General features: G+C 56.7%; 1 protein-coding gene and 1 long non-coding RNA gene across 17 annotated transcripts in view; one reads left to right on the top strand and one right to left on the bottom strand.

Annotated features, from left to right (window-relative positions):
- The window catches only part of LRP8 (LDL receptor related protein 8), a 78,841-nt gene that overhangs the window by 26,569 nt on the left and 24,377 nt on the right, over positions 1-27,895 (top strand). For 6 of the 16 annotated variants that reach the window (XM_045064540.1, XM_045064538.1, XM_045064543.1 and 3 more), the window contains exons 3-10: positions 9,684-9,806; positions 17,021-17,149; positions 20,189-20,572; positions 21,499-21,621; positions 22,476-22,598; positions 24,531-24,608; positions 25,783-25,902; positions 25,983-26,108. In XM_045064540.1, coding sequence (XP_044920475.1) covers positions 9,684-9,806; positions 17,021-17,149; positions 20,189-20,572; positions 21,499-21,621; positions 22,476-22,598; positions 24,531-24,608; positions 25,783-25,902; positions 25,983-26,108 — 1,206 coding nt within the window. The remainder of the gene's footprint in view (positions 1-9,683; positions 9,807-17,020; positions 17,150-20,188; positions 20,573-21,498; positions 21,622-22,475; positions 22,599-24,530; positions 24,609-25,782; positions 25,903-25,982; positions 26,109-27,895) is intronic. The other 10 variants (XM_045064546.1, XM_045064550.1, XM_045064553.1 and 7 more) reach the window with 8 other exon arrangements.
- Positions 3,488-6,312, bottom strand: LOC106003921. The gene is made up of 4 exons (XR_006601753.1): positions 6,235-6,312; positions 4,923-4,950; positions 4,746-4,835; positions 3,488-4,173 (listed from the first exon to the last, which is right to left on the bottom strand). It is a non-coding gene; the product is annotated as an uncharacterized LOC106003921 (long non-coding RNA).

Genomic DNA, 27,895 nt, shown 5'->3' with positions numbered 1-27,895 from the left:
CATGGGATGGAGCCCCGTGTCAGGCTCTGCCCTCAGCTTGGAGTTGGCTTGGGATTCTCCCTCTCCCTCTGCCCCTCCCCCTGCTTTCTCTCTGTCGCTCTCTCAAATAAATAAACACATCTTTAAAGAAAAATAATAGTAGGAGCTCGTCCTGAGGGGTGGGGAGAGTTTGCCCAGTGGAGACAGAAGAAGCACGTCCTGCCTGGTGTTGCTGGTGGGAAAGCCCCCGGTCTGCCCGTGACCTCTGAGTACATGTGCAAGCCCACAGGAGCCAGGGACGGCCCGAGCAGGGAGCAGTGGTGCTTAAGGTCTTCATGAGGATTCTGCTGAGACAGTGGGTCGTCTTCTAGGGGAGATGGGAGCCTGGCAGGGGGAGGCCGCCAGTGGAGCCGTGGCTGTCAGCTCTGGTTCATGGCTCCCCACCTGAGCCTCGCTGTGGGTGGGGAGCCCCTGGGGACAGAGCTGCGAGTCCCTCTGTCTAGTGACCTTGCTTGGGACCTTGTGGCAGGTAATCCCGTGCCTCTGAAGGAAAGGCATGCAGGGATCCTCTATCCAACCCAGCCATGCCGTGGAGGAAGGGAGAAGGCACTGAGGATACAGGAGTTCCGCCAGGACTCCCAGGCCGGAGGTGAGGAGATATGCTGCCTGGTGGTCACCGGGATGGCCCAGTGGGGCACCTCTCAGGAAGGGTTTCCCCTAGCAGCCTAATCGGTGAAAGTGTTGGCATTTGCTCCTTAGCCAGGGCCACCTCCTGGTAGGTAGAGGACGCTTCATCAATGTGACTGGTGGGGGGGGGTTGCCCTGACTGCCCCCCACCACAGACAGGCCAGCGTCCAAATTCCGTCATGCACTGCCTGACTACCAGCAAGCCCAGGCTGCTTCCCTGGGCAGCGGCAGCCCCTTCTGCGTTCTTAGACCCCTCTGGCTTGGCTTTCTTGACTCTGGCTGCAAGAGTTCTGCCCAGGGAGTCCTGGGTTCCCAACTTGAAATCTGTGTGGGTGAAGGTAGTGGAGCCCAGAGCGGTCTGTTGGGTGTCACTCCAGCAGAGCCTGGCTGGAGACAGATCTGGAGTCTTCAGCAGCAGAGGAAGACCCAGAAGAACTGCCCCTTCTATCAGGGGGGCTGGTGGTAGGAGAACAGGGCCCGAAAGGTGGGAGTCCTTGGTGGGCTCCAAGGTCTCCTCGAGGGAGGGAGACCCATGGACCTCCAGCTCAGGAGGCCTGCCTGGGGCTAGACCCGAAAGCCCCCTGCTGTGAGGAGGTGGAGCCCCCACTCTCGGCTCTGCACCTGCACGGAGGGGCAGTGCGCAGCTGGGAGCCAGGCTGGACTCGCCTGGAGGTCAGAGAGAGTTTCCCAGCATGCCACCTACCCTCTGGAGGCTTCTACTCTGGGGGTGCCATGAGTTTCCCTCTAGCTCTTTCCTTGGCCCTAAAATCTCAGTGCCAAATGGGTGGCCCAAATCCAGGGTGGGAGCGGCCTGAGCTTATCACCTAAGCAGCCCCTTCTTGTGATGTTTAGTCCTTTTGCAGGCACCAGCCCGGGACCCCTGTGGATCCCATTCACCTCTCCCCCACACCCATCTTCCCCCACCCCCTACAGCTGTCACCAGCTCAATACCTCCTATGTCCACAAATCACTGTGACAGTTAGACCCCTTTGTCGTCTGTCCCTCGGAGACGCTCATCTTCCCCGTGGCGACAGGGAGTCCCACATACCCCAGCAAGGGCTTGGACCTCCCTTGGTGACAGTGGAGCTGGAGACCGGCAGTGTCTGAAAGCAGCTATGGTGTGCTGGGGCCCAGAGGAGGGACCAGGCTGTGGAAGGCTGCAGGTGACCCTGCTGGAGGGATAGCAACACCTCTGTCATAGAGCCACAGACCCACAGTTTCAGCTGGAGGGCGTCATTAAAGATTGGTTCCCATGAGGAAACTGAGGCACAGGGTGGGAGGAGGTCACAGGGCCCATCAGAGGAGCGGGGCCGTAGATTCGCTCTGAGCACCTAGTTGGCATCAGACCTGATGTGAGCGGGACACTGGGATGAAGGAAAAGATGGGAATGATGGGGAAACACTGGTGTGCAGCCAGGTGAACGCCCAGGCTGAGGACATTGAGGAATGAGCCCTGGGCCAGGGGAGACAGGGCTAGGTTCAAGTCTGGCCAGGAAATCTTGCTCAAGCCCCTCCCCCTGTCTGGGGCTCCTTCTTCATCCTCACCAAGTGGATGGCATGTCCCTCCAAAGACCCCCAGCAGAGGGTAAAACAGAGACCCCGTCTCTTCATTTAGAACAAGGGCGCCTGGGTGGCTCAGTGGGTTAAAGCCTCTGGCTTTGGCTCGGGTCATGATCCCAGGGTCCTGGGATTGAGCCCCACATCAGGCTCTCTGCTCAGCAGGGAGCCTGCTTCCCTCTCTCTGCCTGCCTTTCTGCCTGTTTGAGATCTCTGTCAAATAAATAAATCTTTAATTAAAAAAAAAAAAAAGAACAAGGGGCAGCTCATGAGCGACTCAGAGCACCATCTGTGTCCTCTGCCACGGCCGACTGTGGGATACTGTGCTGACCCTGACACTTCCCTCACCCGCCCCGCCTCCAGCCAGGGAATCTGGCCCAGCCCAAATGCCACCTCCTCCAGGAAGACCTCTCTGTGGCGGCCTCCCTTCCAGTCCCCCTCCAGACCTCATTGCCACACTGTGTGTTTGTTTTTGTTTTGGTTTGGTTTTACCATCTGGACAGGTTAAAAAATGTGTAGCTCTTTAGTGGAGTGGATTGGAAGAGGAGGAGAGAACCTGGAAAATTTTGAGGGAAACTGCCCAGTTTAAAAAAGCAAAGATGCCGTCGCCAGAGAGTGGTCGTCTGGGGCTCACTGCTTCATTCTTCTCCCTCAGACCCTTCGGGAGTCCGCCCCTCCGCTCCCAGCCCCCACCCCAGGCACCTGCTGCTGCTTCATTTCCTCTTTCTCCCCAGGTGGGATGAGAGGGTGGGGGAGAAAGCACACTCAGATGTCACCTGCTGATGGATGGTGGTGGCCTGAGGCCCCAGGAGCCTGCTGGGCCACACAAAGCGGGTAGCCAAGCCCCCCCGCCCCCCCGCACCACTCTTTGTGGGTGTGGGGACCCTGTGGGAACCGTTCCCCTTTCCTGCATCTCCAAGAGCTTTGAGTCTGCTTGTCAGCATGTGGGGACACTTGGCTTCAGAGACACAGCGCTTTGCAGGGATGGAATCGGAGGCCATCCCCAGGCTTATGGGCATGTGTGACTCCTGCAGTGACTGTCCTAGAGTCCTGTCCCTGGGGCTGAGGGTGAGCAGATCAGAGTGTGCTTAGAACCTTGGCGTCTTAGAGAGTTAGAATCTTAAATCCTCCGAAGCTGTTCTGTATGTTTGATCGGACCCATGGGGTCTTTATTTTTATTTTTTTTAAGACTTTATTCTTAAGTAATCTCTACATACAACATAGGCCTCGAACTTAAAACCCCGAGATAAAGACCGACTAACTCACCAGGTGCCTAGACCCACCGGAATCTTTACACAGAGGATTCTGAGGAACTTCACAAATCCGGAGAGGGGTTGGGGCTTGAACCCAGTGCTGCTGGGCCCCAAAGCTGCTGGGGATGGGCTTTGAGCCCAGGGCCCCCCTCCCCCACCCCAGGGCCTGTTGCAGAACTGTTCAGGGGATAATGGGGAAAGGTCAGAGGGCTCTGCCCTTACCGTTTCTGATAAGCAGTGCAGCTTCATGTTTGCCTGTTTTATATGTTGGGTTTTTACTTGGAAAAAGGGTTCCTCTGCTTAAAAATAAAGAATAAATTGTTCCAGGCCCTGCACTGCCAGCTGCTCCCATGCCAGGGCCCGCCACAGCCTGAGAGGGTGGCTCTGGCCAGCGGGTGACCAGGCAGGCAGACGGGGGGCCTCCCAGGAGAGGGCTGTGGGTTGCTCTAGGCCACAGTCTCCTCCCCCTCTCACTCCTGCTGTGTTGTTGCTGCCGCCCAAGAACACTCCGGGTCTGTCGGGTCTGTCGTCCCATCGGCTGGGGTGACAGTTTAATAGTAGCTTCCTGGACTGTCATTTAAATCTGCCTGCCAGGTTAGTAGGCGAGGGGCGGGCCAGCACGCCCCCTGCCCCCACCCCGGATCTTCGTTCTGCTGGCAGCCGTTGGTTGTCTTGGCAATGCCAGGGCCTGGCGAGTTCTGCAGTGGGGTAACAGGGCGGGGGGGGGGCGGGGATGGGGGAAGGAGGCCTTTCATCTCCCCGACCCTGGTACAAGTGGCCCAGCTGCCTTAGGGCTGGGCTGCAGGGCCAGAGCCAAGCCAGCCAGTGCTGGTCCAGGCTTGGGAGAGGAATTGGGAGCACACTAGTCCCTCCGTGCCCTGGGAGGGGAAGGGACCTACCCAGGAGCCTCAGCAACTGCATTGAGCCAGAATCCACCTTGCCTATGGGTCTCTGCTCTGCTCTCAAAGGTCAGGCCCTCAAGGTTGGGGCTCCCAACCTGTCTGCAGAAACCTAAGGGCCTGCATTCCTGATATCTCTCCTGTCTCCCTGTCCCATGTGGCCTGATACCAGTCTCCCCTGCTCTTCTCTGCACTAGTTGCTACTCTGAGGACTGGGGTCTCCTTTTAGCTTCACCCTGGGCCAAGTGCCCTGTGAATACCTCCATTTTTCATGGCTTGGTAGAGCTGGCCCGGAGACGGAAGACTGGGTAGTAGCTTCGGCTGTGGGACCATAGACCTATCCTTCCCCTCCCTGGGCCTCATCTCCTTACCTACAGGATGAGGGACTTGCATGACATTGTATTTCCTCAGGTGTGGTTCATTGGCCCACTTGTTTCTTGGGAAATTAATAGACATGGCATCTAAAAAGGAAGTTTCTTGGCCATAAGTAGGTTAGGGAAATGCGGGAAGAAACAAAGTGAATCTGATTTCTGCAGACCTTCTCGGACCTTTTGTAAGCCGGCAGGCATCGTGAATCTACAAAGGAGGAAAATAGCAAGTCTTCTCTGAGACCTCTGGGTGGATGGCTGCCCCTGCTCTCTGTCCCACCGTTTGCCTCTCTCTTCTCTGCTAGCGGTCAGTCATCCGTCTCACACAGTCTCGCCAAATCCTAAAGGAAGCCCAGGGAGCTTACAGACATGGGTTTTGTTGGCTGCTAAGCAGCAGCCCTTGTACTTAGCAGAAGCTGGCTGAGCTCAGGGAAAGGGGACCTCTGAGGGGCAGCTTGGTGCCAGGCGAGGTCAGGTGGCCGCCAGCCTAGAGGAGCTCCTAGGTCCCTTGCCACTTGCCTCCTTACCAGCCCCAAATTGCCATCCTGCCTCCACAACCCCAGGCCCTGTTATCCCACTTCCTGGGATGCCTTTGTTGCTTGTGCCCTCATCACTCCCATGGTCTGGCTGACTCCTTTTCCCTGAACACGGTCCCTTCCTTCAGGAAGCCTTCCTTGATTCCTGGGCTGGGTCAGGTGACCCTCCCCGGCTTCCTGGCCGCACAGTGGGACTGAGCCTCAGAATGGCAGCCCTCCTCAGTCACCCAGAGAGAATGGCAGTGGCAGCCCTCCTGCAGACATGTGCTGTTCTCTCTGGCCCCTGGTCCTTTGGCTGACAGAGTGAGAGACCTGCCCAGGGACCGTCAAGCCCCTGGGCTGTGACGTGACAGAGATGTGGTTGCCAGAAGGACTCCACACCAGGCAGCTCCACCTGGCAGCCCAACTGATCTTTGTTTCGAAACCTTCCATCTGCCCCAGGGCTGCTGGCTGAGCGTGGGTGGGATGGGGAAACAGCAGCTGAAGGATGCATATTGTCTCAGGAAGGGGGCCTCTGGGGGTGGAGAAGCTGGGAGGTGCTGAGGAATCATAATAATTTCTCAAGATCATAGACTCTGAGTGTTGAGCGGGACTTAAGATTCAATGGGCACCACACCTTCATCTCCCAAGGAGGAGCTAGGCCCTATGTGACCAGTGGGCCCAAGGTCACACGCACAGCGGCTAGGGCTGCTGACTTCCCTTGCCACAAACTTGCACCTTTATGCTTTCTAGTTTATAAAGCCCTGACACCAACCTTAGCCCATGTGCTGCCCACAACCTTGTGTGTTTGGGGAAGCAGCGATATGACCTCTGAAGATAGGTAAAGAAAATGAGGCTCAGAGAAGTTGTGTAACTTGCAAAAGGTCATACAGCCCCTATATAGCAGAGCAGAGTTTGCCCACGAGTGTCGGAGGCTTTCCTCTGCCTGTGTTCTTGTTATAAGCAGCAACACCTACCTCCTCTGTTCCAGATTTCCCATTCTCCCCAACTCTGCCCTGGGGGTGGGCTCCTCCCCACCACCCTCTGGAATCCCAAATCCTCCATGATGGCCCATCTGTTGCCGTGGTAGCAGATTATGATGTCACAGATCCTGGATGACTATGCCCAGCTCTTGGGCTATGGGGTCCAGGGGCTCACAGAGGTGGGCATTGTCTAAGGGGCAGATGGGCATGGGAGGAGAGAAATCCCTGGAGAGAATCCCTAGGGAATTGCCCTGGGAGTAAGAGCCAAGGCCAGGAATGGGGTCTGGCATGGCTAGCTCTGATGGGGTTGAAAGACTGCTTGGCTCTCTGCCTTGGTGGGCTCACCCAACACGGTGACCAACCCAACACAGGGGGTGCCCACTGGGATCCCTTGGGAGAGCCCTTTTGCCTTTTGTCCTTGTATCGGCAGTGCACGAGAAAGCCAGCATCACCACTTGCCCAGAGAGGGAAGGAACTTGCCTGAAGTCACTCAGGAGGCGACTGTGCCAGGATTCAGTCTCACCTCCTCCAGATCTTTCCTTGGGGTTACACTCTCAGACATAGCCCCTTAAGGTGATTGAATCTGGTGCCCAACCTGAAAGTGAGCATGCTGCCTCAGTTTCCCCAGAGTGGTCCATTAGCAGACACAAGTGACAGGCCTGTGTTTATTCTAGCACGCAGTCCGGGCACATTCCAGGGGAATACTTGATGTGATCCTTCTGAACAATGTGGCTGATCTGCCCCATTTCCTGGTCCTGTGGCCCTGGGGACCCGCGAGGTGTTTCGGTGGTCACACACTGCATTTACTTTTCTGGGGTCCTCTTAGCCTGACAATACGGAAGTGGCTGAGGGCCTCCGTGGAAAGAACCCAAACTTTAGCAGCTGCCACATGGAATTAAAATCCTACTTCTGCTGCCTACCACCCCCAGATTCCTCTTCTGTAATAAGATGGGCTTCACAGCACTGCCAGGATGGATGTGAGGAGTCACTGGAATATCGGGTTTTCACCTGGCCAGAGCCAGGGTGGAACATGTCCAAACCCGGTCATGACCATGAACAGACGTCTCCTCCAGAATACTGCCATGGGACATCCATCCCTGAGGCTGCCACTTCCTGAGCCTGGGTGGCCTCGAGGCTGCCCTTCAAGACCGCAGTGGTGCTTTTGGCTGCCCTGGCCTCCTTGCCTGGTGCGAGCAGGGCTTGACACGCTGCAGAAGGCCAAGCTCACTCCCAGGCTCCCAGAATGCCAGGGAGGAAGGACTCTTTCAATAGTGTCTGGCTGGTCAAGACTAGTGACAGAGCCCCCTGATCACCTTCTTCATCAAGCTGGCCTGGCTCTTTGTGGTTCTTTCTGTTCTTCACTCGCCGCAAGTCCCTGAGGGGCAGGTTGGGTGGATCTCTTCCGTGTGCTCTGTGCAGAGCCCGGCACAGATGCAGGCTCATTGAATTTTTCTCTTCTTCTGTGTCTGAGGCTGCTGAGTGTACTATTTGGGAAGCCTTGGTGGGGTGGCAGGGGATCTGACTGTGAAGTCAATTCGTTGACCTGCTCCCACCCACGTGTGACCTTGGGCATGTACTTAACACTTCTGGGCTGGAATTTCCTCGTTTGTCAAGTTGGGACATGCATGGCCCTTTGTCGTGGGGTTTTCTGGTAAAATGCCTAGCATGGAAACTGGCACACACAGTGTGCTTGGAGGAAGTTAGAACATGGTAAAGAAGACATTGGGATATACACTTCCTCTTTTCTGTGGACACAGAGCTTCTCGTGGAAGGAATGCTCTGGTCCTTGTGTCAGAAGGTGCCCCAGGTACTGTGGTTTGTAACTGTGCTTAATTTCAGAGGATTATAGGTGGTGATTTACCAAAAAGTGCTATTGGTGCCTGTTACCCACACCAGCTGCTCATGCTGAGCTCAGGGAGGGCTGCTGGGGGGCCTGGGTTGGGAGGCAGCAGAAGTGGTTCTGATCTCCGCCTTGCTGTGTTTCCCTGGGCTAACCCCTTTCCCTCTCTGGGCCTCAGAACCTCCCCCCCCAACCAACTGTGTAGCTAGATGGATTCCTCTCATTTCTTCTAGCCCTGCATAGACAGAGGTATTCTTCTAAAGAAAACATGAAGAGAACTCACCTTAGAATGCAGATGTCCTGCAAGGATTCCACTGAAAGGCAAAAATAGATTGATTGGATTCAGGAGACCCAGCGTCTGTCCCCATATCCCAACCAGGCTGTTCAAGCCAGAGAGAGTAGTCACATGGCCCCTCAAGCCTGAGGGCCCGTGGGAGGAGTTACATAATCCAAGGCTTCCCTGGGAGAAGCTGAGCCCAGCCCTAGAGGTGTGGGAGCAGAGGCTGGCCAGCCACGCCCCCTTTTGGTCCAGTGTCCCCACGGAGATCCACCCTGAGTTGAGCCTGTGCTGAATCTGACAGTGTTCCTACCCCAGAAAAGCCTCAGGCCAGTGGTGGGACTGGGAGAAAAGCAAACCATGTCACCTGTGCCTTATCACCCCCAATTTTGTTACCAGCTGTGAGATCTCAGTCTGCTACATAGGTCCCCTGTGAAGGCACAGAAACCTGTGCTGAGGTGTTTGCTTCTGGCTAAGGCTCAGACCATCCAAACAGCAGTAGCTATTGCTGACTGCATCTTCATCTTCGTCTTAGGTGCCAGGACCTTTGTTCATGTTCTTCATACATTGTAACTTGTTACTCCCCCTCAGAGCCCTTGTTTTCTTCTTCCCATTATATAGATAAGAAAACAGAGGCTTGGTGGTTAAGTAGCACCCCCAAGGGTCTCTCAGACTGAGAGAGGCAGAGCTGGGATTCAGAGCCCCCCGAGAAGCCTCCCTTCCAGGCTATAAGTGCCTCGAGAGCATTTTCTCTCCAGAGACTGATTGGGTATCTCACCCAGCAGACGCTCTTTTCATCACTCCAAACAGAATTTACCTCATTAATCTTGTCTCAGAGTAATCGTTGGCTTTTAGGATTCGTTAGCAACAGCTCCCTGGTGCTTCCAGAAAGGCCTGGTGTTGGGGAGCAGGACAGGCCAGTAAAGGAACTGAGAACTGGCCAAAGGGGCTAAAGTAACTGCCGTAGGTGATCAGGGAAGGCTTCCCGGGGGCGGTGGCTGTGGAACTGGGCTTTGGGGGAAGAGGAGTAAGACAGAAGAATAGGCATTCCCTTGGAGCATGGATCCTGGTACCCTTGTTGGACCTGAGCTCCTGAACTTGGAGGCAGGGTCAGGAGTCACCTGTCTCCAACAGTGCTCAGCAGAGGAAGGAATAAGCACATCTCTCCTGTCCTCTCCCCCTGTGGCCCGGTGGGGGTAGTGGGTGGTCCCACAGTCCTGCTTTCCGACAGTGCTCATCCTGGTCACCACAGTGCCACCTGACCGTAGCCTAGAAAAGCTGCCTTGGCCCGCCAGGCCCCCTCATGCTCTTCTCCTTGCCCCACAGCCAAGAAGACTTGTGCGGACAGCGACTTCACCTGTGGCAACGGCCACTGCATCCCAGAGCGGTGGAAGTGTGACGGCGAGGAGGAGTGTCCTGACGGCTCTGATGAGTCCGAGACCACATGCAGTGAGTCTGAAGCTAGGGCCAGGCCGGGATGCGGGGGTTCAGCTTCTTCATCAGATCCTTCTTTGGAGGTTGGGAAGCCCAAGGGGTTGCAATCTGTCAGACACAGCTCCAGACCCACCTTGGGCCACACTGTCAGGAGCTCCCAGGCATATCCAGTCCTGGTTTCTGCTGACTTCCTCACAGGCCTCTTGCAGCTCGGGCCCTGCTCCTGGAGCACCAGGAGCTAGAAAAAGCCCTTCTGCCCAGAAGCAGCCAGAGCGTATCCTCTGGGTCTCCCTGCGGCTTCCCCAACTATTTTTCTGGAGGATTCTGATCATAATTCTAGCAGTACTGCTAACAGTGGGTGCCTATTAAGTGTATACTCTGGGCCAGACAGAGTGCTAGGCTCTTTGCACGCACTAATTCATCTTCCTACAGCAGCCTCATGAGGCAGGTCCTGTCACTTTCTAAATTTTGCAAAGCAGGACACTGAGGCTCAGAGAGACAGAGTGACTTGCCCAAGACCACCCAGCCAGGACTCTGAGGCCCCAGCTCTTTCCCCTGCCCTGAGCCAGCTGAGCCCAGGAGCCCCGGCATCCATGGCAGGCTGGATGACAGCAGAGGCAGCCAGGGGTGAGGCCCAGGGCCCGAGCCAGAGCCCCAGGCCCGCCTCCTACACTCTGGGCTTTGTCTCTCCTTGATTTCTTTTCCAGGCCCTAATCCTCAAAGCAAACTTACACCCAGCGGGTCATTCCGTGACATTTGTTAAATTAAAAAGGAGATGAGAAAGGGGTGGGGAAGGCCCCAGCAGGTCCCGAGGCAGAGCCTCAGCTGAGTGAGACCGAGAGGGCTGCTGAGGACCCACAAGTCACCATCACCCTCCTCCTTGTCCTCCTCGTTAGGGGTCACACTCAGCCCACAGGCAGAGGCGGGGACAATGGAGGCCCATAGCCCATCTAGGGCTGTGGCTGGTGATAACTGGGTTTCTTCGTCTCCTAGCAACAGAGCCACCAGTCTCCCCGTGAAAGAGAGAAAGGGGGAGAGAAAGGGGGAGCAGGAGCGACCCCGGCCCCAGACAGGAGGCCCCCTTGTCTCCTTGCACAGCTGCCTCTGCCCCCCCTGGCCAGGCCACAGGCCCTGTCCTTTTCTTAGCCACAGGCAGCCAACCTGTCCCGGGGGCGGTCCAGAGCTTTGTCCTGAGCTGCAGAAGGCACAAGCCTAGCCACGCCCACTGGGATTCTCATCCTCAGGGCCAGTTTGGATCTCTGTTTAGCCAGAAGGAAACTGAGGCCATGGGTTTGGCCACTTGCCCAAGGCTACCCAGCTAAGGAGGGGCAGAGCTGTGGACAGCCAGGAGTGGGTGTTTGGGGAGGGGGCTGTAGCCATAGGGAGCCGAGCAGGGAGACATGCAGTCAGCCAGCTGGGCTGCCCCAATCCCACTCTAGCCGTTCCCCTGGACACTGGGGGCAGCAGGGGAACAAGGGGAGCCTCAGCACAGTTATTACTGGGGTATGTCCTACTGCCTGAGAGCTGGGCTCCCCCTTCTCCCTGTATCTCTGTCTCTCTGTGTTGATGTCCCTTTTCATCTTCCTGGCTCCAACTCCAGGGCTCTGCCCACCCTGCTCTCTTGGACGGCCACCCCCTGCCTGTGCCCCTGCCCAGCCTCCCTCTTACCAGCCCTCTTCTCCATGCCATGCCCCATATTTCCCTCTGTCTTTCTCCCTCTCGTTTTTCCTAGCAGTTGCTGCCTTCCCATCCCCTAGCGGGGCAGGGCCCTCCAGCCTCACCCCTCCTACCTCCCAGGACTGCTTTGTACCCACTGTAAGGCACTGTTATTTGACATTTGAGTAACTGGAGAAGTCAAGGGCCTTGCTTACAAGACACACAGGTTGTTTGTGACTGATCGGCATTCTGTGATAAAAGGCAGGCTCATCAGGCTCTCCCTGAGGCTTGACGGAATGCCCTTGGGAACAGGAGTCAAGATGGCACCCTGGGAGTCAGAAAACCCAGCCCTGCCCTGGGCTCTCCCAGTGAGTTTGCTATGAGATCCTGCACACTTTCCTGTCTGTCTCTGGACCCCAGTTTCTAACATTACAGAGTTCCTGTACACTTAGGACCTTCTTTCTTCCAGCTAGGGCATAAGGCCCAGGATCCCACTTTTTGTGCAAAGTTACACTGCTCAGAGGTGGGCAAGGCCTGTGGGGGACAGGGGACTGCCTGGAGGAGGTGGGTCAGAATGGGACCTCAAGGGTCTGGCAAAATTTGGGGCAGCAGGACCTGGCAACAGGCCGGGAAGCTGGTAGCCAACCCACTGCCCATTTAACTAGCGTTGCCATAGCAACCCCCATAGTCTACCAGGTTCACCTGTATAGCCTACCAGGTTCCTAGGACATCTGCCAGCTCAAAGATTACAGGAAGCAGTAAAGTGTAGTGGGTTTGGTGGGTATGTGATCTGTTTGGGTCCAGGTCCCATGAGACCTCAGGCAGTTTGCCCAGTCTCCCTGAGCCTCCATTTGCTCATCTGTAAAACGGAGTGATGGCACCTGCCTTGCAGGGGTTACGGGGATGAAATGGAAAAAATATGGCAAACAGTCAGGGCACAAGTAACTGGCAGTGTTACTCTCATTGCTGTATTTTGATTCCAGGCCCTCTCTTCCACATACAGCAATTTAAAATTTTAGAATAAGGGAGGGGGTCTGCATGGAGACGGCAAGGGGTCTGGGAGGATGTTCCATTTTTGTGCTTCCCCACTGTGAAGTCTGCCCCTAGCTAGCTGGGGTTTCTCCAGGCTCAGTTTCCTTCTGGTTCTGGGATTTGTGTCTGTCAGATACAGCCAGGAGTCACAGTAGGAAAGCCTGGGACATTTGCCTAATGAAAGTGGCATTTCAGGTCTAATTATAGCTCCCTTGATTGGGGACGGCTTCTGACCCAACTTCACGCAACCGATGGGAGGGGTACGGTGTAGGGGAGGGGAGGTTGGTTCAAGGTGAGTGAGTGGCAACTTTGGGCACTGTTCATTGGCAATGGGAATTTATTCATCATCTCTGAGCCTTTCCACTGGAAAGGGGACCTTACTGATGAACCAAGTGGAGGTCCAGAGGTTTTCTGAGGCCCAGAGGCAAGTTAGAGGCTTACCAGTTAGGAGTACTTTGCCCGAGCCCGCAGGAAGGAGCTGTGTGTGACTGAGGCGGCCCCATGCCATGCTTCCTGGACAGCAGCCGGACACTGGGAGCCCCACCGCCTGGCTCCCTGGTCCTCCTGGAGCTGGCCGTCCCCATCTGCAGGTCGTCTGCCCTTCAGCCTCGCATGTCCCGTCCCTGCAGACGAGCCCGCTCCCTAAGCAGCCGGCAGACACTTCAATTCTTTTACTCGACAGACATTTCTCTTTTTATTAATTTGTGAACTCATAAATTAGAGAACGCCGGTGGACTGGATTTCTGGGGCAGGATTCTCCCGGAACGGGTAATGCCTCCAGCCACTCTGGCATGCCGTTCCAGGACATCGCCAACCGACCCTGGAGGATTCCTGGAGTCTGAGAGGCCGCAGGGTTCTTCACGCCTGCCTCTCAGAACCTCGGGGACACTTGACAGCAGGCCAGGGCATTCCTCGGGGCGTCTGTCTCGGAGAAAGGCTCCGGGGGGGGGGTGCCCTGTGAACTGTGGTCACATGCATCCCCGAGGCCAAGGCCGAGCCCCTTCCAGCCCCTTGCGTTTTCATTTCATGAGATGAAACAGGGGCAACTGTTTCTGAGTTTGTTCCAGGCCCCGTGTGTTGAGATTTCCATGTCTCCTCATTTAAACCTCCTAGAGGAGGTTCTGGAGGTTCTGTAGCCCCATTCTCAGAGGGAGCCTTGGTGCAGAGAGATTAAGTGACTGGCCGAGGAACCTGCGTGCTAGTGGATGGGCACAGGCCCGGTGGGCCCAACTCCAGAACTCACTAATGCTCTTTCTCCTGCATCACGCTGCCTGAGGGGACTTCGGCTTCAGTTGTCCTCAACGTGGACATTAGGCAGCCATGTTGCAGACCCTACTTGAGTAGAGGCCCAGTGAGCCTCCTTCCTCTGGTGACCCCTCTCCAGCCCAGAGGTCCTGGGAGCACCAACAGGGCCTGCTTTTCTCATGGGCAGTGGTTACATGGGGGTAAGTTAAACAGTGCGTTTATACATCAGAGATCTAGGCTGGAAGTCCAGCTTGGCCTCTCTCCACAGGACTTTCAGCAAACACCTTACCCTCTCTGGGCTTTGCTGGCCTCATCTGTAAAATGGAGGTAGTCATGGCTCTCTCCTCCCTCATGAGGAGACACAGCATATCAGCACTTACCCGGGTCAGCTTTCCAGAGGCAGGCAGTGAGAAGGCCTCACCCCACAGCCTGCAGAGTGAGGTTGCCATCCTAGCTTCAGGGAAGAGCTGTGTGACAGCAGAGACGGTCAGGTTCTAGGAGAGAGAGGAGGTTGGAACACTGGGCATCCAGTAGCTTGGGCGGTCCCTTCCCCTCTTTGGGCCTCTGTTTCCTATCACTTTAGTGGGGACTCCTCGATGTGACCTCTGTGTCCTGGCCTTCCAGGACAGTGCCTTGGCTCTGTGAGGGTAGGAGAGGCTGCTGTCAGGCATTGCGGAATCCTCCAGAGCCTGTAATTAGAGCTGTCTATTTAAGGACACAGCAAATGTCTTATTAATAATAAAGAAAGGAAGCAGACGGATTGTTTAATCATTGTCCTTGCTGAAAGGTTATGCAATTAACTATATAAATATTCATTAAAAGTTCAAGCGGCTGCCTGCTGCACTGGGGTCCGCAGAAGTAGGCCCCAAGAGGTGGGGAGGATGGTCAAGGGCCTTTTCGGTCACCTGGGCATTTGGGTGTAGAGTTTGGGGCTGGTTCAGGCTACTCCTCTACCCACAGGAGCATGTCGGTTTTGATGAAAGAGCACCACCATCAGAGGAACCTGGACTCTGCCTTTCACCTGCTGTGCATCTTTGGACCAGTTCCTTGGTCTCTCTGAGCCTGTTTCCTCCTCTGTCAAATGGAGTGCTTACCTGAAGGGCACCCCTGGAGTTGGCACACATAGCCTGAAGGGTCTGCTCACCTGGGAGGTGGTGGGCCGCATGGGAAATGGAGTCGCCTGACACAGCGTGGGTGTTCAGCAAACATGGCTTCCTTCCAACTCCGCTGCGAAGTTCTGTTTCCTGCGGTCTGGCTCAGGGGGAGATGGTCACCTTGTCCTTCTGTCTCGTTCCTCTCTCAGGAGTTTGCAGACATGCAGGAAGCCTCTGTTGCTTATATGGCAATGAATTTAAAGGAGACAAAATATTCTGTATCTTTTAGACTTGCAGAATGTTAACCCAGTGATTCTCAGAGGGGGTGCATGGGAATCTCCCAGGGGTAGAGGGGAGTTACTGAAATGCAGATTCCTGGGCTCTGCCCTCAAAGTCTGGATTCTGTCTGCTATTAACCGGGCCCAGGAACCTGCACTTCCGGCAGCCCCCACGGCCCCCCAGTCAGGAGTCTGGGCAACACTGGCCGACTTCAGCTCCCTCCTGTGCTTCCAGGGGTCCTGTGGTGTGCGGGTGATGGAGGGGCTCTGGAAGGGCCCCACCTCCCAGCTGCCAGACCTCCTTTACCACCCTGCACTATGGCCCCAAGGCAGCCTTTGTAAAAGATCTTTGTGTGTCTGCGCTCTCTAGGGCCCTACACACCAGTTATTTGTGAAGGGGAATTTCTAGAAAATGAATCCCATGAATCCTGTATTCTTGGCGAGTTGCCTCATATTTCACAAAATGTATTCCTAGGGAGAAGTCTGGGGTCCCAGGTACACCTCTCCCTTCGCATAGTAGTGTCTGAGGGCCCTGCCTCCAATGCCTGCCCCCTCCCCCGACTTAGCCTTTTCTCTGTCTCTGGTGCCCTGTCATCCCAGCTGTGAAAGAAAAGGGGAAACTGGTCCGAGTTGAGGGGGAGACACGAGTGACCCCCCCACCAGCAGGTGCAACAGACTATGCCAAGTGTGAGGCGTCAGACACAGCTGACTTAGAACCCTCACTCAGTCTTAGCAGCTGTGTGACTACACCCCAGTGCTTACCACAAGGGCTTGTACACGGCCGCACTAGGTAGAAACTCACTGAGTGGACAAACAAGTCTTCATCTGTTCATCTGGGGAATTATAGTGGCTAACCCTTAGTGAGCCCTGGGCTGGGCGTTCTAAGTGCCTTACAGACATTCACTTGGGACTCCTAACAATCCCACGTGCTAGGGAATAGTATCATTGCCACTCTGTTGGCACCGAGGTGAGGGCTGTTGACTGAGGTCACGTAGCCAGTGAGTGACCTGATTGATGCCCAGGAAGCCAGGTTCCAGAGCCCCTGCCCTCTCGACCTCCAGGATGGAGGCCTCGACATTATCCTCATCCTGCCAGGGGCTGTTGTGCGGATTAAGTAAGTGAGCCTCTCGCTCCGGGCCTGGCAGCTCCGGGCGACGACAGAGTTCACACCCTGGCAAGTAGCAGGGAGCCAGCCCCGCCTTCCACAGCTGGGTCTGTCACGTGGGTCATCCTGGGACTCTCAGGATGAGAGCCATCCCCAGCCCTGATCAGGGTTCTCATTCTTTCTTCCAAATTGAGAATCAGCCCTGGGGCTCCAGGCCCCTGATTGAGTCAGCCTCTGATTGCTGCTGGAGTAATTATAGCTGTGTGGTCCCGCTGGGCCCTGCCGCACGCACAGCCCTGCTCTCCACAGCCGGCACTGTTGCTGGGGGAGGGGAAGGGGGACGGGGCATACCGAGGCTGCTCTTGGGGCCTTGGCAAGGCCTCCAAATCCTCAGGTTCAGATCACTGAGGCACTGATGTGGAAGCCGAACCGAGGCCCAACTGGGGCATGTTCCACCCCGAGGCACATGGCGGGAAAATGGCAGAGAGGCATGCAGGGCATGGCAGTTTCATGTTACTGGAGCTCAAAAGGGATGTTTGGAGGATGGGAGGTGGATGGAGGAGGGACTTGCCTGCCAGGGGCCAGGGGCCCGTACAAGGGTGTTAGACAGGAAGTGGTGGGATCCGATGTAGGATTCCAAGGGCCTTAGGGCTAGATAGTAACTGCTTCTCAGATGAAGAAACTGGGACCCTGAACAGAGAGGCCTGACGGATTCCCAGGGCCTCGGGCCAGGCGGCTTGAGGCAGGCAGGAGGACTGGTTGGCGCAATGCCCTGTGTCCCCCCTTGGCTAAGCCATGTGCGTGTGTCTGTCTCCACAGCCAAGCAGGTGTGTCCTGCAGAGAAGCTGAGCTGTGGACCCGCCAGCCACAAGTGTGTGCCCGCCTCGTGGCGCTGCGATGGGGAGAAGGACTGTGAAAGCGGAGCAGACGAGGCCGGCTGTGCCACCTGTGAGTCGGGTTAGGTCCCAGGGCCTGCAAGGTGGCTGGGCAGCCTCGGGGAGCAGCAGGCACTTTGGGGAGGGGCCTTCTCTCGGGGCTTGGTGGGTGGACAGCAAAGAGTAATGATCAGGACACTAGTAATGGCCAGGCGCTCTAGAAAGATGTTTCCTGCTTTCATCCTCACAATCACCGCACGAGCAGCCATTGTCATCCCCATTTTATGGGTGAGGAAACTGAGGCTCAGACAAGCGAGGAAAAGCACCCAAAGCTGAGTTGTGGAACCGAGATTCAAATCCGGCTATGGACAGCCAAGTCCAGGAGTATTTTTATCATATCTGACATCTGCTCATCCATTCCATCCGTCTCCACCGACCTCTGAGCCAAGGCAGGGGGCGAGGGCTCAGGCGTGGGGGGTACTGGTGGGGCTGGGGGCGAGGGAGGGGCAGACTCCTGAAGTGTGAAGGACATCTGATGCTGAAATCTCAGACTCCAGCACGAATGTCACAGGGCGGGAAGACATCCCCAGCAGCCTCAGCAGGAACAGATGGAAGTGGTCACCGGGGCAGTTCCACATCACTGAGCTTCAAACACAGGATTATCTCCTTCCCAGGGAGCAGGCCAGCGGGTCCTGGGCCAGTGGGGCTATGCTTGTGTCAATTGGATGGACACCTACTGTGTGCCAGGCCTGGAGCCAGGCTCTGGAAGGGATGATGAGGTGAATCTTACACGCTTCTTCCTCCGGGAGCCCATGATTAATAGGGGAGACAGACTGGCTGCCGATAACTAAGCTGCAAGGCTGGGCTGAGATGTGGGTGGTTTGGGGTATGATAGGGGCTTTTGCCAGGAACTCAACCACTGCTGCCTCGCACCCCCCTCCCTCTCCCAGCCTCTATATTTACATCCTACCCATCCTCCCTGGCCCAGGGGAAATGCCATCTCTCTGGAGCCTTCTGAGTCACACAGCACTCTAGATTCCAAGTCTGGAGTTCTGACGTGTCTGAAGCAGGAAGCATCTGGGTATGGGGGAGATCCTGGCTTCGGCCAGCAGCTCCAAAGCCCTAGCGATGGCACTGGCTTGTCTCCTCAGCTGTGATAATTTTGCGGGGCTTCGCTGGCCAATAAGAATCCTCTTCCCTACTTAGCCCCTCCCCATAATCAGATGTTTCCTCATTTCTAAGGGCCATCAGCTGCTATTGCACGGGCAGGAGTATCTCTAACTAGGCCATGTGGTGGCAGGCATGGTCCTCATTAATTACGGGTGACGGGAGGGTGGTTCGAAGGTCCTACCGGACACCTCTGCTACAGATCCCAACCACCCAGGCAGAGGAGAAAGAATTCTTCCTTCTTTCCCTGACCCAGAGCTGCTTCCATTTCTGAGAGCTGGGAGTGTCCTCTCTAGATGCAGGTCTGAGAATAGGACTCTTGAAGCCGTTAACTTTCAGACCTCAGGGAGAGCTCAGTATAAGGAAACGACTTAGTGAGCCCTTCCCCCCCAGACACGTGCAAGCCGAGTCTGGCAGGGAAGAGGGGAGCTAATCTGGGCATGCATCTGCGTAATCTTGGGGGCAGACACCACAAGGCAGTGTGTGCTTTCCCCACCAGTGCCCCAACATCCCAAAAGCCCAGAAGGGGGAAAAAATGCAGCTGTCAGAAACTTGATAGAGCTGTCGGCAACACATGACGAGCTGCGTACATTGCGAAGCTGAAGACATCATTCTATTTTATGTCCAATAACAATGAAAAATGACATAGTTCTATCAGCAAATAAAAACAGACTCTTGGCGCCCCCACGTGGAAAGATCCAGTGCTGCCGCCACGGGGGCCCTACCCAAGGCTGCAGCCCCCTTCCCAACCACACCCCCCATCCCCCAGCCACAGCCTCTGTGTGAGGAACCAAGCAGAGAGATGAGGAGGTCGCTGCTCTGAAAATGGCCTACCCTCCAGGAAAGGAGGAGCAAACCAGAAAGCTGAGAGTAGTCAGAGTAGGAGGGAAGAGCTCCAAACCAGGGTTCTGGTTAAGTGTGACCCTGGACAAATTGCTCCTCTCTGGGCCTCAGTTTTCCCATCTATAAACTAGCAGTTGGGCTGGTGGTCTCCAAAGCCCTCAGCCTCTGAGCTGGGCAGCTCACTAGAGAGAGGAAGCCCAGGGCCCCAGGCAGGGCCAGCAACCTGTGTCCTTACCTACTGCCCATCCCTACTTATTCCTCAACATCCCGCCTGTCTGGCATCCATCTACTTCACACCCGCCCCCCACAGGGAGCTCTGTGCCAGGCCCTCCAGACCAAGTGGGATCAGTCTTGGAGCCGGTCCCCGTGAGGGAGACAGAAGGATGTGAACCCAGATGTTTGAACGTGCTGTGAAGGGCACGCAGAACAGAGGTAGAGGGAGGCTTGCCAAGTAGGAAAGCATAAGTGTGTTATGAAAGAGGTGGGCTTTGGGCCCCTGGAGGATGAGAACTGGTCACTGTGATATACGGAGATAGTGCTGGGCAGGAGGAGAGCACCCAGCAGAGGGGAGAGCTTGAACGAAGGCCTGGAAGTGAAGAGGGGGGCCAGTGGTCTAGTATGGCAGACACCAGGGCACCAGGAGCTCGGGTGGAGCAGTGGCTCTGTGCCAGTGGCTTGGATGCCAGGCCAGGGGACTGAGCCTGGCTGGTGCGGGCCCATGGGGATGGGGAGGCAGCTGAGTCATGACATCAGGAAACAGCTCCAGATCTTGTTCCTTGGGATGGGTCGGGGTCACGTTGGGTATTATTTCCTGGGAACATCACAAGGCCCTTGGAGACAGGCAGCACCCCGCAGCAGGAGCACTCCCAGCCCCATTGCATTGCTGGCCGTGGGGGGACGGGAATTCTCGCTCCCAGTGAGGCTGCGAGGCTCAGGGTGGACAGGCGCGATGCCCTGAGTCCCCCTGCATGGCCCCGGATCGGAAGCCTCCTGTGCTGTCGGGCGCCCCTCCCCCCGCAGGACGCCCGCGGTGGGTGGGCAAGGGTCAGCCCCCCCCCCCCCGCAGCAGCAGCAGGGCCGACCGGCTCTCTGTCCCGCGCAGTGTGCGCCCCGCACGAGTTCCAGTGCAGCAACCGCACCTGCTTGGCCGCCGTGTTCGTGTGCGACGGCGACGACGACTGCGGCGACGGCAGCGACGAGCGCGGCTGCGCCGACCCGGCCTGCGGTCCCCGCGAGTTCCGATGCAGCGGCGGCGGCGGCGCCTGCATCCCCGAGCGCTGGGTCTGCGACCGCCAGTTCGACTGCGAGGACCGCTCGGACGAGGCGGCCGAGCTGTGCGGCCGTGCGGGCCCCGGGGCCACCGCCGCGCCCGCCGCCTGCGCCGCGGCCTCCCAGTTCGCCTGCCGCAGCGGCGAGTGCGTGCACCTGGGTTGGCGCTGCGACGGCGACCGCGACTGCAAGGACAAGTCGGACGAGGCCGACTGCCGTAAGCCTCCGCCCCCCACCCCCGTACCGCGTGGCCCCGCTGCTCTTCCCCGGCCGGCCTGAGGCGCCGGCTGCCAGGACCCACCTGTCCTGCCCGCCCGGGTTACCTGGGTTAAGGTGGGGCACGGACTTGAGGAAGGTGGAGTCCCTAGGTTGGAGGTCCCCAGGCTCCTAAATTGCCCAGCTCAGGTCTGACCCCAGAGGCCCAGGGTCTTCCCTGGTCCTGCTTTCCCAGTCCTGCCTCCCGCCCCCTGCCCTTCCCCATTTCAGGCATTCACCCACTGGCTCCAGTGCCCCAGACCTTGGTACTCTCAGGAGCTGCCCCTGTGCCCCGCCCCTGCCAGCCCGCTTGTCCTTCAAGGCCTCAACCCTGGGCTGGGTACACCCCCCCCCCCCACCTGGAGCAGCCCTTTCCTACAGCACAGACTACACTGTAATGTCACCTGTTCATTCCTCAGTCTCCCTCCTGCCCCTTGAGCTCCTAGAGGATGGGGAGCTTCCCAGTGTCTGGGTTCCCCATGTCCCACCTAGTCCCCGTCATGCAGAGGGTGCTCAGGAAGGGTTTGGGGAAGGGATGAAGTCATTAAGACATGAGCACCGATTCTGAAAAGAAGGCAGTGGTGTGCTGTGGGTGGGTGGCCCTGGGGAGAGGCGGTGGATGAGAAAACAGCAGACCTGAGTTTCAGTCCTGGCTCTGTCAGCCAGAGTGCTGTGTGATCCTGGGTGAGGCCTTCCCCCCTCTCTGAGCTTCAGTCTCCCCATCTGTACACTGCAAGTGCCTTGGCCAGGTGTCCTCTGAGGACTCCCAAGTTCAGCCCCTGGTTCTCTTGCCGAGCGTGGATATGGGCTGGGGCTGGGGTCTGTGGGAGGAGGGCTGTTCCAATACCACATTGGCCCTGACCCTCCTGCTTTGCCTTCTCCTGGCAGCCCTGGGGACCTGCCGTGGGGACGAGTTCCAGTGTGGGGAAGGGACTTGTGTCCCTACAATCAAGCGCTGCAACCAGGAACAGGACTGTCCAGATGGAAGTGATGAAGCCGGCTGCCTGCAGGGTGCGTGAGGTTGGAGGCAAAGGGGTGACACCCTCCCCGAAGAAGAGCCCTGAACTCTCCCAACTCCAGAGAGAGCAGAATTCAGAGAGGTCTCCCTTTGGTGCCTGAGATGTGTGTACCCCCAAAGCATCATTTGCCACTAAATTACCCAGATTTACTCCCTGCAGGTCCTGCTGGCCCCAGAACAGGATTTTAAAGGACTTTGCAAAAGCTCAAAGAGGCCTGGGGGGGGTGGGGCATGAGAAGGCACTGCAGGAAGTCCACCCGCACCATTTGTCCACGCCCCAGCCTCCACGTGGCTTTCTTCTAGCGTAAGCATAACCTCCGTCCCCAGGGAGCTCCCTTCATTCTCTGTGCACTTCAGAGGACTTGTGCACTGTCCTCTGGCGGGACACTGCCTCTGTTCATCACTCCCCACCTGTAGGAACCAGGACCTTGACCACAAGTCATCTGGGAAAATGGATAAAGGGTTAGGCAGTGAGGCAGCCTCCCCTATACAGGGCCTCTAGGACACAGGTCCCCCTCAGATGGTCAGTCCAGTCCCCAGGGTCTCTCTAGGGTTTCTACTTTCCTCTCAGGGCCCAGAACTGCCAGATCAGGCATATCGCCCCCTCCCCTCCACCAGCCTTGCCCAGCTAAATGATACATGGGCATCCTGACTTTATTCCTGGGGTTCTGCCCTTCTGAGAGCAGAACTCCCACCAGCCCCGTGTCCCACTGTCTATCCTGGGTCCTTTAGAGACCTATGGGGACTGGGGCTGGAGCTTCGCTCAGCTCCCACGGACCTAGACCAGCCTAGCCCTCCCTGCCCAAGGTCTCACAGGCCTTGTCCACTCTCTTGTCCGGCCCGACAGAATCAACATGTGAGGGCCCCCGCAGATTTCAGTGTAAGAGTGGCGAGTGCGTGGACGGCGGGAAAGTGTGTGACGCTCAGAGAGACTGCCGGGACTGGTCGGATGAACCTCTGAAAGAGTGTGGTACAGTACCTGTCTCCTTCTGCCTGCTGGACTCAGCCCCACCATGCCCCCTCCTGGCATCCAGGCCAAGGCCCACACCTGCCCCTCTGCACACGTTCTGCTCTGACCCTCTCTCTCTGGAATTGTGCACTGTCCTCTGGCGGGACTCTGCCTTGTGGCCTCATTCTGCATCTCTACAAATCAAGCTGCCTTTCCTTTCCAACCCAGATGCTCAGTTATGCTTCCTCTCACAAACTCGGCCTCTCCTCCTCTCCTTCCCCATTGAGACCTTTGCTAACCTAGCCAGGGTCCTGGCCTCTGAGGCCTTCTAGTCTCTGCAGGAATCCAGGAAGAGAGGGAGAGGTAGGGGACAGCAGACAGTAGCCAACTGAGGTACATTCCAAAGCCACCTGGCTTGGGCTAGGCCGAATGAGGGTAAGGCAGACCCAGCAGCAGAAGGTGACAAGAAGGCGACACCATCCTGAGCCCCAAGGAGCTTGGGCTTTCTGAGAGAGAAGACTTACAGGATGGACATGAGTAAAGGGCGGGATGAGGCAGCTGTTCTAGAGCTAGAGCTGTGAGGGAGGGTTCCAGGCTGAAAAGAACAGGAGAGTCTGGGCTGTAGGTGAGGTGAGCAGCCCACAGAATATGCTAGAAACCCACTGTGGGCTCCAGGAAGGTTCATGTCTGAGCTCAGAGCTTTGGGCCCAGAATTCCTGGGAGGACGGAGCCTATATCCAACCCTACCTTTCTGGCAGACCAGGCTGCCAGTCTGAAGATTCCGGGGAGTTTCGTTCTCTTGAACTCCCCAGGAACAGCATGTTTTCACCCCTGTTGGAGATTTAAAAATTGGTTTTGGAAGGCAGCGTGGTCGGTTGCAGGTCACTTAGCCTGCACCGAAGCTGGCGGGAACGCGCTCATCTTAGGCCTTCCTGCTCCCTCAGACGCCCTGCCAGGAAAAGTCCTAGAGGAAGGAACGTGAGCAAAAGATAATAGGGAAGTGGGAACAACGGAGCCCAGCCTCCACCACCAACAACCCCCTCACCCCTCACAGGTCTGGAGTTAGCCAGGGGCTGCTAACCTACTAAATCTCTTCTTTCTGGTCTTTTGCACGACACATCTAAGAGAAGTATGTACGCATGTATTTGTGTCTGTGTGCTGGAGAGCCCAGTGTCTGTGTCCACGGCTCCTCCTTGGAGTAAGGCAAGGGGACTGCATCTTGTGTCTCTGTGTGTCCCTGCATCCGTGGGAATTTGTCTGTGGGGTCTGTGCGCCCACCAGTGTGTGGGAGCATGTACGCAGGGACACGCATGTGTTGGGGAGAGTGACTCTGCCCCTCCCTTCCATGGTAGCTTCTGGACCACCCCCACCTCCCCTGTAGGCACCCAGCAGAATCGCTTCCAGCATAGATAGCACTGGGAAGGCCCAGGGAAGCCCCTCCAGGCGCTGCTTTGGCACTGGCCTTCCAATGCACGGTCAACGAGGACCCACTACTCATTCTCTCACCCCGAAGGGACTCTGTGCTTTCCTCTATCAGAGAAACCTGAGCCACTTCGAGCTTTCCCTCTTCCCTTTTCAGAACCATCCTACACATGCTAGTCTGTCAAGGGTTTGGTAAATACAGCTGTGGAGTTGCTGCTACCTACAGAGGGAGGGGGTCGGCGAACAGAGGGAGGGGGCAGCGAGTGGGTGCGTGAATGAGGCAGTGAGCGAGCGGTGAGCAGAGCAGACAGATGGACGGCACTGAGGGAATAATACAGTGTGGGAGAGGTCAGGGGAGGCGTGGAGTGACCGAAGATTCCCAGAGGTGGTGCCCCACAGAGTGCCCCTCAAAGCTGCCGTGGCTCAGCCCACCCCAGGGGACTGGGCCTTTTCCCAGGGCTGGACCCAGCTGAGTACCCCCAACCCCCCAGAACTTCCAGTCATGGGGTTGCTGTGATCTTGTTCTTTCAGTGCTACCAACATCCCGGGGAAACAGGAGGCGGCCCAGGGGTAAAGGGGAGTCATCCGTACGCATGGCTTGGGCTGGAGGTGGGCACCCGCCGCTGTGCATGGCCTGGGGCGGACCACTCAGACCAGCTGTGTGCATGGCCACAACTGGCTTGGCTCAGCTGTGCTTGGCTTGGCTGCAGTGGTGGTGCATGAACCTGGGGGGGTAGAAGGGTGGCAGGGCACCTTCTCTTGGCCTGCAGAATTAACCTGTGATCCCAAAGCTCAGAAGATGCTGTGAGGACATGGTGAGCTTTGGTGCCGGCCTCCCTAACCTCCCCTAGGACTCTGCCACAGGGGGCGAGGAAGCAGAGGGTGGGGAGACCCGATGAGCTTCTGGCTTCCTTCAGCCCCTGAAGCAATGGGACCAGACCTGTGATTGAGTATAAAAGGAGGGATAGGAGCTGAGAAGGGAGAAGGTGGAAATAATCCATCATATTTCACGGTAGGAGAGAAGTGCCAGAGCGGCAGCTCTGTGTAGAAAGCACCTGGGGTCTTAGATAACCACAAGCTCGGTGGGGTCAGTCTCTGTTGTTCAGACTCCCTCTGGGCGGCAGTGAACTAGCCCTGGGCCCTGTCCTAGTCGGGACATGGACAGATGGGATGTGTCCGGAGGAAGGCACTTGGATAGCAGGGCGTCAGAAATCAGCGCTTCAAGGAGACTCAGAGGGAACCATCAGACTCTGGCCAGCCCCAGCCAGTAGAGCTGGAGTGGGAGCAAAAGCTTCAGGAAGGCCAGTCCAGTGAGGAAGGCTTCCCTGGGAGGGAAGGGGCTCCTTGAGGCTGGAGATGTTTAAGCAAGGGCAGAAGGGGTTCTTGAGGTATCCTGAGGGTGAGAGGTGGTCCCTGCACAATGAGGTCACGAGGAAGGAGGAGCTGTGAGACCTGTGTTTGTGAAAGGAGAGACCTCAGGCGGCCTAACTGCCTCTGGCCTCCGGGTACACAGAGCCCTGGCCTGGGAGGCAAAGGACCTGAGTTCCACTCTGTCCCTGTCTTTGGGTCCAGCCTGGAGCAAGGACCTGCACCTCTCTCTGAGCCTCCTCTGCGCAGTCACCTGGTTAACAAGGCTGCGGCTCAGTGCAGCTGGAGAGCATCCTGGCCCCATGGGGGTCCTGCCGCCCGGAGTCTCTGCTTCAGCTCTAGGCCCTACCCCTGTCCTGCCCCCACCTCCCCAGCCAGGACTCCTGAACCCCCAGGAGCCTGTGTCCTTCCCCAGGGCTGAATGAGTGTCTGCACAACAATGGTGGCTGCTCCCACATCTGCACGGACCTCAAGATTGGTTTTGAGTGCACGTGCCCAGCAGGCTACCAACTCCTGGACCAGAAGACCTGTGGCGGTGAGACCCTCCCCACCCTCCCCCTCCCCCAGACAGAGGCAGAGCACCCTATAGGTTCTGACCTGTGCTCATCCCTGCAGACATCGACGAGTGTGAGGACCCTGATGCCTGCAGCCAGATCTGTGTCAATTACAAGGGCTACTTCAAGTGCGAGTGCCACCCCGGCTACGAGATGGACACACTGACCAAGAACTGCAAGGCTGTCGGTATGGGCACCTCAAGGTGGGGGTACGGGGACAGCTCCATGGGGTTGCAGAGAGCCGGCTGCCGCCACCTCTGTGAGGAGCAGATGGGTATGCAGGTACACACACATACACACGGAGCAGGGGGCACATGCGTTGCTTGGATTATAAGTGTACCTTGCACACAAACACCTGCACAGACCCTGCCCAGAGCCACCCAGTATATCACAGACACGGCACTCACAGTCACACCATGTATGGACACATGCTTGACCGTGCAGGCCACGCATACAGCACAGGCATTCCCAGGAGAGCGCATGACATGCACGGACCCATACATCGTTCTAGGCACTGGGGATTCGGCAGTAAGCAAAGCAGACACAGATCCCTGCGTGCTCTTTGGGACTTACATCCTGGTGCATGGGACAGACAAGAAATCTGATTTTAAAAAAAAAAAAAAAAGAAATCTGATAAATAAGTGAACTAGCATGGCAGATGGTGGTCATGGTTAAGGAGGAATACAACCCGGGGAAGGGGAGAGGGAAGTCCAGAAGGGCAGAGAGGAGTACAGTTTCAGACAGAGTGGTCAGGGAATGACCTCTGTGAGAAAGTAACATTTGAGTCAAGACCTGGAGGTGGTGAAGGAAGGAGACATGCAGCTATCAGTAGGAACCACATTTCAGGCCAAAGGAACAGAAAGTGCAAAGGCCCTAAAGCAGGAGCGTGCGGGGTGTGTTCCGATGACAGCGTGGAAGCCGGCGTAGCTGGAGCAAAGAGCACAGGAGATGAAGTCATCGAGGGGACTCTGGGCAGATCACAGAGTCTTCTAGACCATCATAAGGGCTGTCATCCCACGTCAGGGGGAAGCCTTGGAGGGCTTTGAGTAGAGGAGGGGTGTGCTGTGCCTTTCATTTCCAAAGGCTTCCTCTGGCTGCCGTGCTGGGAGGGGACTGTAGGGGACAGACAAGAAGCAGGGAAACCATTTAAGAGGTTTTTGTGTCATGCAGAAGAGGTGATGGTGGCTAGGACCATCGTGCTGCAGTGTGAATGATACAAAGCAGGCAGACTGGACGTACTTTGCAGGTTAAGACTTATTTTGAAGCAACAGGATTCACATACCCATTGAATGTAAGATGTGAGAGTTAAAAAAAGAGAGTCGAAGATGACGGCAAGGGTTTTGGCCAAACACCTGGGAAAACAGGATTGCTATCTACGGAGCTGGGAAAGATGGTGCAAGAAGCAGGGTCGGGGGAACAGTAGCTTGATTTGAGCATGTCGAGTTTTCAAGAAAGCTGTGTTGACATCCAAGCGGGGGTTGTGAGGAGGCCCTCGGACGCACAAGCAGAGCTCAGACGCACACACACGATGCATGGTGTGCAGCCACAGTAAGGGACACAAAGCCTGCAAACCCAAAGCCTACTGCCCCTACTGTGCCCCATGCCACATGTACCTTAGCGCGTCATGCATCCCATGCTGCCTGTTCTCGCTGCCCCCCCATCCCCCCAAGGGACGCGTGTCCTCCATGCACGGACTGTGAACGTGCAGCAGAGACAACACATGACTGCCGCGTCATCACAAGGCCCCGCAGAGGAACATCTGAAGCGCAGTCACACTAAATCCCAGCCACCTGCACACTGGGTTCCTAGCACCTCGAGATACCCTGTAACCCAGCTCCTGCCTTCAGAGGATCGTGTTGCTGCTCTCGTTTTGGGACAAAGAAAAGGGAACCGTCAGGGGAAGGGCTTTGACCTCGGCTCTCCTTCTTTCTCCTTCCTACACCCAGAGTTCTCCTTTCTCTGGACTCTCTTTGG

Source organism: Mustela putorius, unplaced genomic scaffold (assembly GCF_011764305.1).
Source record: "Mustela putorius furo isolate JIRA1106 unplaced genomic scaffold, ASM1176430v1.1 tig00003853_pilon_pilon_pilon, whole genome shotgun sequence".
Lineage (NCBI taxonomy): Eukaryota > Metazoa > Chordata > Mammalia > Carnivora > Mustelidae > Mustela > Mustela putorius.
This window is presented reverse-complemented; position numbering and strand designations above follow the sequence as displayed.